The sequence below is a fragment of the Triticum aestivum genome, chromosome 2D (genome assembly GCF_018294505.1).
Source record: "Triticum aestivum cultivar Chinese Spring chromosome 2D, IWGSC CS RefSeq v2.1, whole genome shotgun sequence".
NCBI lineage: Eukaryota > Viridiplantae > Streptophyta > Magnoliopsida > Poales > Poaceae > Triticum > Triticum aestivum.
In genome coordinates, this window is record NC_057799.1 from 101,290,768 (window position 1) to 101,302,357 (window position 11,590).

Here is an 11,590-nt window from a genome sequence, read left to right on the forward strand (position 1 = left end):
AGATCGTGTGTCTCTCCCAACACCCTGTGCTAGACACATGTCAATGGGCCAAACACACGTCACCCTGGGGAGTTTGCCTCGTCCGTTCCCCACTCATCGCTCTTATCCTCTCCTTGCACCCCACCCTCCCTCGCGATAGATCGATCCGGCCGCCATCGGCACCGCACACTGCTGCAAAACTCCTCTCTCCCACCCCCATTCCTTCCTCCCATGCCTCCCAGGGGCAACCAAGCGCCGGTGCCGGAGCTGGGACCAGTGGCGCCTGGTGCTGGCATCGACGCTATGCGATGATGGGATGGCAGCTACAATACTGAAGACGACGGCGGCAAGTGCTGCAACCAGCAGCCACCGATGCTGGAGACGATGGCGACAAGTGCTGGAGAGCCGCGACGGCTAGCATTCAAGGCGTTTGGAACCACGACGGCAAATTGTTGGAGATCCGATGAGTTTTTTTTTTTGCTGGAAGCAGCCCCAAATTTGTTACCATCGTCTTGGTTTTTTGCTGGAACCAGTCAATTTTTTGCTACCACGTTTGTGTTGCTGGAACCAATGTACCAATTTTCTACCACTATGTTCAATTTTTGCTAGAATCGAACCAAATTTTTTGCTACATGTACCCACTGAAACAATTTTGCTACCACCACCTTCAGTTTTTGCTGGAACCAACCAAAAAATTTAGGCCGGTCGACAGGCGCCTAGCACGGCCCTATTGTAAAACAAATTCGCTTGAAGGGTGACCAAGTTCATTGAATACATTCCGAAGTATTGGCGGAATTCCGATCGATGTGGACGTTATTGTAAAACAGATTTACATGAAAAGGTGATCAAGTTCGTAGAATGCACCTTGAAGTAGTGGCAAAATTCTCATTGATACGGGCCTTATTGTAAAACAGATTTGCGTGAAATGATCAAGTTCATAGAATGCATCTTGAATTATCGATGAAATTCTAGCAGATACGAACGTTATTGCAAAATAGATTGACACGAAGGGTGACCAAGTTCATAGAACCTAGGCTCACCTAGACGGTTTTTCTTTCAAGAATGTACATTGATTGAACATTTATATACAGTAAATATATTCCGTATTTGCGAAGAGACTAATTAGACATTATTAGAACATTTTTTTTTGGAGGGGGGGGGGGGGACATTATTAGAACATTTCAGTTGAGTAAACCTGGTACTACTCAAATCCCCATGGATAAGCTCATCCGCGATCTGGACCAGCTGCGCTACCCGCACACAGAACCGATTCCCCCGGCTCGGATACCATCCACACGGGCGAGCCCGCCCACTGAAACCCGGGCCCACTGGCAGATACCGTTCCAGGCCACTCACTGACACCCGAGCCCAGCGAAGATCCCCTTCGCTCCTCTATAAATCGCCGGCACAAAACCCGGCCTCCCTTGGCCACAAGGCTTCTCTCCCCCCTGATGCCGCCTTAATTAGCCGCCTGGCCCCCCTAATCCTCCTGTTTGCACGGCGGTTACCCGGCTCCTCGTCGGCGAGCGGTGGCGGCGGCGGGGGGCGGAGGGATGATGGCGTCGGAGCCGGTGGCGCGGGCCGTGGCGGAGGAGGTGGGGCGGTGGGGCAGCATGAAGCAGACGGGGGTGAGCCTGCGGTACATGATGGAGTTCGGGTCCGTCCCCACGGACCGCAACCTGCTGCTCTCGGCCCAGTTCCTGCAAAAGGAGCTCCCCATCCGCATCGCCCGCCGCGCGCTCGAGCTCGAGTCCCTCCCCTTCGGCCTCTCCGCCAAGCCCGCCATCCTCAAGGTCCTCACCCCGCCCCTGCGCTGATTTTGGTGGTTAAATTTCGATTTGACGCTAGGCTAGACTAGGTTGGAATTGCCGTTGGCCGTTGTCCTTGATGGCTCGTTTTTATCAGTCTGTCCCGTCGATGATTTGACATGTTTTGGTGAGCGCTCAATTTTTCGCTCTGCTTGCTTGGGGAGATGATGTTTTTGCTGTCTGTATCCTAATTATATCTGACTAGTATGTTTTCTCGGGATCATTTTAAAAGGTCAGCGGATATTTTTGGTATATCTCCGTGTTTACTGTTAGGAATTAGGATTCGATTCGGTGTCAGCTTTCGTCAGGGGATTTCGAATGCGAAGAAGATACTGTACTACCACTGTGTCAGTACCTAAACAGTTCTATGTTGATTCAGAATGATATAGTTGAACTCTTGAGTGACCAACTGATGTTCTGTTTAGTTTATTTCCTTTTTCATTTTCACTTCAATTTGCCATCAACATGTAAAGTTATCGTAGAATAGGGATTAGGGAGGAACTTTTGAAGACTCTTGCTTGCCAACTTGTTTACTTTTTTTTTTTTCTAATAGGAGTTGGGTAGTGGGCTCACATGCTTTTTGTATGAGTATATGCTTGAAGCTTTTGTCGTGCTGTCTTGTCTTCCTGACCTTATCACGTCAATACTAGAGAATCTGAATTCATTGAATAGTAAATATTTGCCGCCAAAAAATAACTCACAGCTGGATTTACTGATTCCTGTCAAACTGGGCATCCTTGTGTGGGACTGATGGTTTGTCTGTTGACGATTGTGAAGGTGAGGGACTGGTACTTGGACTCGTTCCGCGACATCCGGTATTTTCCGGAAGTGAGGAATCGGGACGACGAGCTTGCTTTCACGCAGATGATTAAGATGATCAAAGTGCGGCACAATAACGTGGTACCTACTATGGCTTTGGGAGTGCAACAACTGAAAAACGAACAGTTCAGCTCAAGGAAGCTTCCCCCAGGATTCGATGAGATCCACGGGTTCCTTGATCGATTTTACATGTCAAGGATTGGTATTCGCATGCTCATAGGTTTGTGAGCTTGGTACTACTCTTCTCTCTGGAGCTATATTTATAAACGTTGTCTATGCTCTTGTCATTCTATCCTAAATCTTGCTTGCGGTTCGGAACAAATGATGGATCATGTGCCTTTTCTAACAGCTGATGCAGTAGTAACATATACTGAAGTTCAATGTTAAGCTGTCAAGCAGAATCCTTATCTTTTGGCTGATTTGCAAATTTGACTTGTATTGACAGACAGTTCTATTTTGGTTGCTTGATATTTTTTATGTTCAAACTTCATGCTATGCTACTTGAGCTAACTGTATTGTTATATGGCTTAAAAACTGAAAAATGGTAAAAATGTTCGCTTAATGTGTAAATTCTGTATCAAATCATTTACACTTAAGTTGAGTGCTAATTGTTAGAAAGTTGTTCTGAATTAGACCGACTTGCTTAATTTCAGGGCAGCATGTGGCTCTGCATGAACCTGAACCAGAGCCTGGCGTCATAGGCCTCATCAATACAAAATTGTCCCCCATACAGGTAGCTCAAATTGCTAGTGAGGATGCCCGTTCCATTTGTATGAGGGAATACGGATCAGCTCCTGACATCAACATTTATGGAGATCAAAATTTAACATTTCCGTAAGTTTCAGATATAAACTCCACCAATCACCTTTGTTTTTTTCGTGGATTAAATCATGTGTTGGCAACAGCACCTCTTTGTTGTCACTTGTCAGGTTACATGTTCATTGGCTTATAGTTTTTGTTATCATGTTGATTGAGTGGCCTCATTTGTTGTTGTCCTTCTAACTAACTACTTGCAATTAACTATGTGCAGATATGTCACATCGCATCTTCATCTCATGTTGTTTGAACTGGTGAAAAATTCCCTTCGTGCAGTACAGGAAAGATATATGAATTCTGATAAAGATGTTCCTCCTGTCAGAATTATAGTTGCTGATGGAACAGAGGATGTTACTATTAAGGTATGATTTCCCTGATACCACCTAGCATCTATTTGGTACATTCTAGGCTAAAGAGTACACAAGCAGTTACTAAAATATTGCCGTTTGCAAATATGTGCAATGACTGATAAAATTCCCTTGTTTGGTTTGTTTTCTTCCGGGCACTGTGTCAGGCCTCATCGAGGCTTCTGAACCTTTCTCCATGCATATGAACCTCTCTACCTTCCCAGTGAAATGAAACACAAGTGTTTTTGCATTTTCTCGAGAAAAAAAAAACTTCTACCGATACCTATCTTTGCATGAATTTAGCATCTCGCGTTACTAGGCTGTGCATGAATGCAATTGTGAATTACTCGATTTGTATTTTAATATTGGGATTATAACCTGACTAAGAAAGATATGGATTAATATGGACTGCTGAGTGCAAATCTAAACCCAAACACCAATTTGAATGCATGTCCAAAGCCATTCTAGGGCATGTCCATTGTTCAACGCCAGTTATTGTCCAAACCCAAACACCAATTTGCGAGTTCAGTGCCTAACTAGGACATTTATTGTTACTCTATGCTGATATTTTCGATGAAGCTGCAGACACTACTATATTGTTTTACGGCGCATGTCTGCTGACATGTCATTACTGTCACTAAAACTGGACCCATTGTCAAAGTGCTAGATATCAATTCTTGTATGTGATAGTTGTCTTCTTATGCTAGAAGCTATAACCCACTAAGATTTGTGGAACATATGAGACCCATTCCTGTCAAATATTCATCATAAGGAACCATTCCCGAGGGTCGTTTGAGTTCATTGTTTCGAAAATGCAGGTCAGTGATGAAGGTGGTGGAATACGGAGAAGTGGGCTCCCTAGAATTTTCACATATCTTTACAGCACTGCAAAGAATCTACCTGATATGGAGGGCCCTAGTGAAGGGGTAACTATGGCTGGGTATGGTTTTGGACTTCCAGTTAGTCGCCTTTATGCGCGATATTTCGGTGGCGACCTACAAATCATATCCATGGAGGGATACGGTACGGTCATATTTTGCTTTGTTTCTGCTAATCTCTCAGCGTGAACTTTGGATAATTTGTCAATGGTTACCTGAATTTCCATGTATGTCTTTCTGCTTCTGTCATCATGATATGTATTCGGCTGATCATTCTTGCCTTTTGTGTTACGTAGGCACCGACGCTTACCTCCACTTGTCACGGCTGGGAGACTCGGAGGAGCCATTGCCTTAGTGACCCCTCCTGTCCTGATACAGTTTCTGTAATTAGGTTGCTCTTGTTATTTATATTGTAATCCTTGTTCTGGTTTGCAAATATTGTTTCAAGGGCCAGCCATATATAGAAGTTAAACCTGTATCTTCTAGCTATAATGTTCTCATTGTTTCTGCTTTTCTGCCTGTGTTGCATAATTTGGCATTGTTGTTCGTAAGCATAATCATCCGCGGTAGACGGTACATAGTTTCAGACTCGTCAGGTGATGGAAGCTAAAATCTGCTTATTGCGATTACTGCCTCCGTCCTATAACATAAGATGTTATTACAACCAATGTACTCATGTATTGGTTGAAATAACATCTTGTATTATGGGACTGGAAGTTGTATATCTTGTATGCCCTGCACGCGACTATTCATGTCATTATGTGTCTTACACCCTGATCTGTTTTCAAATTTTGGTCACTTTTGATAGCCTGTCACTTCCTATCTGCCTTTGTTTCTCCTAGCATTTGGTAGATGCTAAGATTAGGTTTTTAAAAGGCTGGAAGTCTTCTCATTTCCTGTTTCCTACTTTTCCCATGCAGTTTGATTTTATTTGGAATCAGTTCCCTTTCCTGAAAAAATGTCGCTTCCAATCAGCAGGTCGTTGGCCCTTCTAATAAGAAAGCTCACTCCCGTGCGCAGTGGCATGGGGCGTCCCAAATGGGCAGGTGGCCTGGGCGTGCTCGATATGAGGTGGATGAATGTGGCGTTGCAGGCCAAATGGCTTTGGCTGAAGCGAACAGACCAGACGAGGCCTTCGTGGTCGGAATTCAGATTCTCTGTACCGACATCCCTCGATAGCCCCACATCTACATGTGTATCGTCGCAGCTCCCGGGCTAGGAGCCTTCCACACATGGCCAAATTTCGTGTTTTGACCCTTTGGTCAAACAAAATCGGGATCTGACCCCCTTGTAATTTTTTTGACATCTGACCCTTTTGCTACCGTCAAAGGGCTCGGCTGTAGGGTCACGGAGGCTACCGCCAGGGCTTTTGGCGGTGGCATGACAGCCCACTGCCGTTAGCTAACGGCCAGTGCACTACCCTACCGCCGAAGTTCTTGGCGGTAGGTTGACTTACCCTACCGTTGCAGGTCTTGGCGGTAGGGTCATGTGGGTTTAGGTTTTTACAAGTTTTATTGATTGTTTGTTTTGTCACAAGTTTCACATAGTTTCACAAATAGCAAAATATGAGCTCACATATTATTAAATGTTCCACATAGCAAATATCAAACAGTTTACACATAGATTCATAAGTAGGAAATAGCAAATAGCAAACTTGTCCACATAGTTTGACCCCAACTAACACATAGATGCATATGCATAAGACAAGTTTATAGGGCGGATAAACCTCCCTCCCCCCTCGTATGTTAGGGCTGGCCATGGAGACAGATACGACAGCGGATCCACCGGTTCAGGCGGAGGCGGAACGCTGGTCGGCATCCGACCGTTCAAGCACTCCCACCTTGCCTTGCCCGCTGGAGTTTTCGCCTCCGCCCTTCCCCAGCTGATGATATCGAACGCTGATGCACTTGGGGGCGGCATCCTGGCTCTCTCCTCCGCGTTGCTCTCGAAGTAGATCCTCCGGCCCAAATTGCGCAGCTCCCAGTTGGAGTGCTGCTTGACAACTTCAATGGTCTCTTCCCGGCGTTCATGGGAGATAGTTGGATCTCTCTCCATCTCTACAGTCACTCTCTTCAACTCCTTCACACTCAGCGACCAAGACTTCACATCGTCGGAGATCCGTTCTGCCCTCTCGTGCCCCCGCACTGCCCTCGTCTCCTCTAGGAACTCGTCTGAAAAAGCTCCCACCGGCTGCAGAAGCTCGGGGAAGGACTCGTACACGTACGAAAGTGGCAAGGCAGAAGGGTCGTGTTGGAGATGAATGGGCGATGGTTGCGCCACTGTTGCAGACCTAAACATATGGATGATAACAAAATTTCATCATTAACTAAATAAAATACATATATCAAGATGTGTCAAATGCAATATCATATCATATCATATTTACTTCACTACTTGCATCATATAAATTTTGTTTACTCCAATATTCATCATATCAAAAAATGTGTTCACCATTTGTCAAGAAAAAAATCTAAACCTAAACCTAGGGTTCATCAACTAGGGAGGGTTCCTCGTATGGTCAAAAAAAACTAAACCTAGGATTCATCACATTGCAATCATCTAGGTTCATTATATTAACTAGGGTTCATCATATCAACTAGGGATTCTCATGATTTTGAACATGAACCTTTTTTAGGCTAAAAAAAGCGGATTGATTTGACTCAAACTAATTGGGGGATGGGAGGAGCTTACTTTCCTCTTTCTGAAGCCATCTCGATCCGCAAAATCCGTGGATAAACGGAGAAGAGGAGATGAGAAGAGGAGGGGGAAGTGGAGGAGATGAGAAAAGGGGCGAGAGGAAGAAGAAGGCGGCTGGGTGGGTGGGGATAAGGGGTTGGGGTGGGGTGGGCGGGCGGTTGGGTTTATAAATGCCCAAACCCTACCGCCACAGGGCGCGGCGGTAGGCAACCACAACCTACCGCCATAGGGTACGGCTGTAGGGTGGGAGCATGTGTTAGGGTTCTATGACCAAAAAAGCGAACTACTCAGCGGTAGGGTGGCCCAGAGTGCATTTTTTGCACCTCCTAACTTCTCTTGTCTTCAATTTTTGGCAGACAGCATTTAAACACTTCTAAACATGAAGCATATGTATGATATATGAAGCACACATCCACAAATCTATAAATAAGATACGTTGGATACATAGCAAATAGACATCCACATAGGTTTTCACCAAGTTATACATAGCAAATTAACGAAACAGTTTCACGAGCAAATCCATATGGTTCACAAAGCAAACATGCAAGTTTTTAGTTCAACGACACGACAGCAACTTCAGTCCTTCCTTCCCCTCTTCGACGTTCGGTCCTCGTTATCCTTGGATCGCTTCTCGGCCGCCGTCTTCTTGCCGTGAGTAGGACGTGCTTTATGAAACGGGGATGGACTCTTCCAATCCTTCTTCGACACATTCCTCTTCTCACACTGGGTTGGCTAAGTTGCTGGAGGTTCGTCGTCATCATCGTACTCCTCCTCCTCATCGTCCTCTTCCTCTTCCTCACCATGTTCTTCTTCTGCGCCCTCTTCTTCATCTTCCTCTTCATCATCATCGTCCTCGCTCTCCTCCTCCTCATCTTGAACCGCCCTAGACGACGAGGCTGCATGGCTCGATGAAGCGAGGCTACGCATCAGTGCAGGAGGAAAAACATCCTCGGTGTTTGTAGCGCACCCAAGCAGGCCCACAAGTCGGCGTGCTTTGTTGACGTATTTCTGCAATGATAACGAAACAATGTGAACTTCTTGAATGTCCAATTTCTGTAAATGAACTTAAGAAAATGAACTCCGTATTACCTTCACCGTTTCCCTCAACTTGTTCTCACTAGCTCGAGTCCCAAGGATAGCACTAAGCGCATAGAGGCATGAAAAATGCTTTTGTTCAGCTCCGAAGACTGCAAAGTAATAAAATGAGCCAGTAGCACTAAAAGGTGATTTCATCCAACCGTCGGTTCAAAAGAGGTAAGAACAACATACCACTCTGTTCATGAGGGGTCCGTACTCCCTAAACCCGCCTTGAAGCTCTCTGATGCTCTCGTTGTAGGCTTCATTCTTGGAGGCGTCATCGAACAGGTCTTCGGCATCTGCTGTCGTCCACTAGGGCCTCAGACGCAGACGATGCTTGATGCCATAGTCGTACCACAACATGTGATCCTCGTACTCGTCCCAGTCAAGCACTCTCCTCTCCGTATCTTTGCGTCCTTTCCACTCGTTCCATTCCTTCACGTATCTCGCATGTTCGGTTTCCCAATCCGTGATTGATTGATTGTTCTTCCTGCTCATCCTGCAATGCATAAGAAAGAATGTAAAACACCCTTCTTGTATGAATGTAAAACATCAAAACAAGAACTTAGAATCGATGAGGACGACTTGTGGTACTCACTGGTGTAGGTCGTAGCCACCGGTATCGTGGCCGGCTGGTGGTGTGTGTTGCGCCTTACCAAATTGTGCGGCAACGCGCTGTGGCAAGTGGTAGTCCACTGCATAGACACAAATCATTGGCATGATGCACCGGAAGAGAAGTCGGTCCTGCTTGCACATGCTGTTCAGCTCGAACCCCCACTCTCGATCATCTTATACGGCCGCCAGGTAACCTATAACCAAACAATGGTCAGCTCAAGTGAAAGTCCTATCAGAACTATTCAAAATGTAGTTCTTATACCTGGAAAGGCGTGAGAACATCAAGCTCGTTGCTGAAGACCTTGTACAAGGCCTTCGATTCGCCCGTGTAGACACGCACCACGTCCCAAGCGTATGCGACGGTCGGGTTTCATCATCTTCGTCATCTCCGCCATAGTCCGTCCATGCACGCGAGCGCAGCTTCTCCGGACGGCCCACCGGGATTCGCTCCCACATCCAAATGGAGAGGCCCCATACACATCCACACATACCGGACGTGACTTCCGCTCTATGGGTCGCGCCGTCAAGCTACAAACCAAGTATAGATGATAAGATGTAAAAATCTAAAGCAACACACGTCCATGATATTTGAAAGAAAGTGATATTCACTTACCGAACGGTATAGGTAGGCGAGTCCGGCGGCCCCCCAGCTGTACCCCGCATTCCAGTCCTTTAGGAAGTCGAGATACATCCATAGGGCAGAGTTCCCGGAGCAGTCCGGAAACACTACCTCCGTGAAAATGTACCACAGGTAGGCCTTGGCGTACTGCTCGACCACCCGGGGTTCGGCATCTTCCGGGCACTTGCTCCGGTGCTTAAGGAGCCATGGCAGCGGTATGCCGGAAGTCCGGTTGCTCTTAGCGGGGGGGGGGGGGCAGTCGCCGATGAGGGTGACAACCCTATCGTGCCAGTTCGCCCTCTCCACTCTTCCTATGAGAGCATGACCCTCGAGCGGTAGGGCTGTAATCATCGCCCAATCCTCTAGGGCCACGGTCATCTCCCCACATGGAAGATGAAAGTTGTGCGTCTCTGGTCACCACCGGTCGATCAAAGCCGTGAGAGCTGAGTGGACGAGCGTCGGCGGCTTACGCTTGAACTGCAGGACGAAACCCAATAGTCGGGCTCTCCTGAAGAACGGTGCGTACCGCTCGTCGTACTCCATCTTAACCGTCGTCTTGTGAGCCCTCATCCGCAGTGGCGGCAGCTGATGTCTACTATGCAACCTTCTTCTTGTAGACGTTGTTGGGCCTCCAAGTGCAGAGGTTTGTAGGACAGTAGCAAATTTCCCTCAAGTGGATGACCTAAGGTTTATCAATCCGTGGGAGGCGTAGAATGAAGATGGTCTCTCTCAAACAACCCTGCAACCAAATAGCAAAGAGTCTCTTGTGTCCCCAACACATCCAATACAATGGTAAATTGTATAGGTGCACTAGTTCGGCGAAGAGATGGTGATACAAGTGCAATATGGATGGTAGATATAGGTTTTTGTAATCTGAAAATATAAAAACAGCAAGGTAACTAATGATAAAAGTGAGCACAAACGGTATTGCAATGCTAGGAAACAAGGCCTAGGGTTCATACTTTCACTAGTGCAAGTTCTCTCAACAATAATAACATAATTGGATCATATAACTATCCCTCAACATGCAACAAAGAGTCACTCCAAAGTCACTAATAGTAGAGAACAAACGAAGAGATTATGGTAGGGTACGAAACCACCTAAAAGTTATTCTTTCGGATCAATCTATCATAGAGTTCGTACTAGAATAACACCTTAAGACACAAATCAACCAAAACCCTAATGTCACCTAGATACTCCAATGTCACCTCAAGTATCCGTGGGTATGATTATACGATATGCATCACACAATCTCAGATTCATCTATTCAACCAACACAAATTACTTCAAAGAGTGCCCCAAAGTTTCTACCGGAGAGTCAAGACGAAAACGTGTGCCAACCCCTATGCATAGGTTCATGGGCGGAACCCGCAAGTTGATAACCAAAACATACATCAAGTGAATCACGTGAATATCCCATTGTCACCACAGATAAGCACGGCAAGACATACATCAAGTGTTCTCAAATCCTTAAAGACTCAATCCGATAAGATAACTTCAAAGGGAAAACTCAATCCATTACAAGACAGTAGAGGGGGAGAAACATCATAAGATCCAACTATAATAGCAAAGCTCGCGATACATCAAGATCATATCACCTCAAGAACACGAGAGAGAGAGAGAGAGAGAGAGAGAGAGAGATCAAACACATAGCTACTGGTACATACCCTCAGCCCCGAGGGTGAACTACTCCCTCCTCGTCATGGAGAGCGCCGGGATGATGAAGATGGCCACCGGTGAGGGCTCCCCCCTCCGGCAGGGTGCCGGAACAGGGTCCCGATTGGTTTTTGGTGGCTACAGAGGCTTGCGGCGGCGGAACTCCCGATCTATTCTGCTCCCCGATGGTTTTAGGGTATATTGGTATATATATAGGAGGAAGAAATACGTCAGGGGAGCCACGAGGGGCCCACGAGGGTGGAGGGCGCACCCAGGGGG

The 11,590-nt window shown here is 46.4% G+C and overlaps 1 protein-coding gene across 3 annotated transcripts; it reads left to right on the top strand.

Moving 5' to 3' along the window:
• Positions 1-1,395: 1,395 nt before the first annotated feature.
• On the top strand, positions 1,396-6,225 carry LOC123051929 (pyruvate dehydrogenase (acetyl-transferring) kinase, mitochondrial). 3 transcript variants are annotated; one of them, XM_044474934.1, is made up of 7 exons: positions 1,396-1,772; positions 2,565-2,826; positions 3,260-3,440; positions 3,637-3,784; positions 4,588-4,792; positions 4,944-5,038; positions 5,623-6,225. In XM_044474934.1, the coding sequence occupies exons 1-6, from the start codon at positions 1,533-1,535 to the stop codon at positions 5,000-5,002; spliced, it is 1,095 nt and encodes a 364-aa protein (XP_044330869.1). In that variant the 5' UTR covers positions 1,396-1,532; the 3' UTR covers positions 5,003-5,038; positions 5,623-6,225. The 3 variants fall into 3 exon arrangements, with proteins under 3 accessions (XP_044330869.1, XP_044330868.1, XP_044330867.1); XM_044474933.1 differs by having other exon boundaries at positions 5,626-6,225; XM_044474932.1 differs by lacking the exon at positions 5,623-6,225 and having other exon boundaries at positions 4,944-5,160.
• Positions 6,226-11,590: the final 5,365 nt, after the last annotated feature.

Bases quoted from the DNA above. Each gene is read 5' to 3' on its own strand.
- LOC123051929 (XM_044474934.1), top strand. From the start codon at position 1,533: ATGATGGCGTCGGAGCCGGTGGCGCGGGCCGTGGCGGAGGAGGTGGGG. The intron at 2,827-3,259 runs GTTTGTGAGCTT...GCTTAATTTCAG, and splicing joins TGGTATTCGCATGCTCATAG to GGCAGCATGTGGCTCTGCAT. The intron at 3,441-3,636 runs GTAAGTTTCAGA...AACTATGTGCAG, and splicing joins GATCAAAATTTAACATTTCC to ATATGTCACATCGCATCTTC.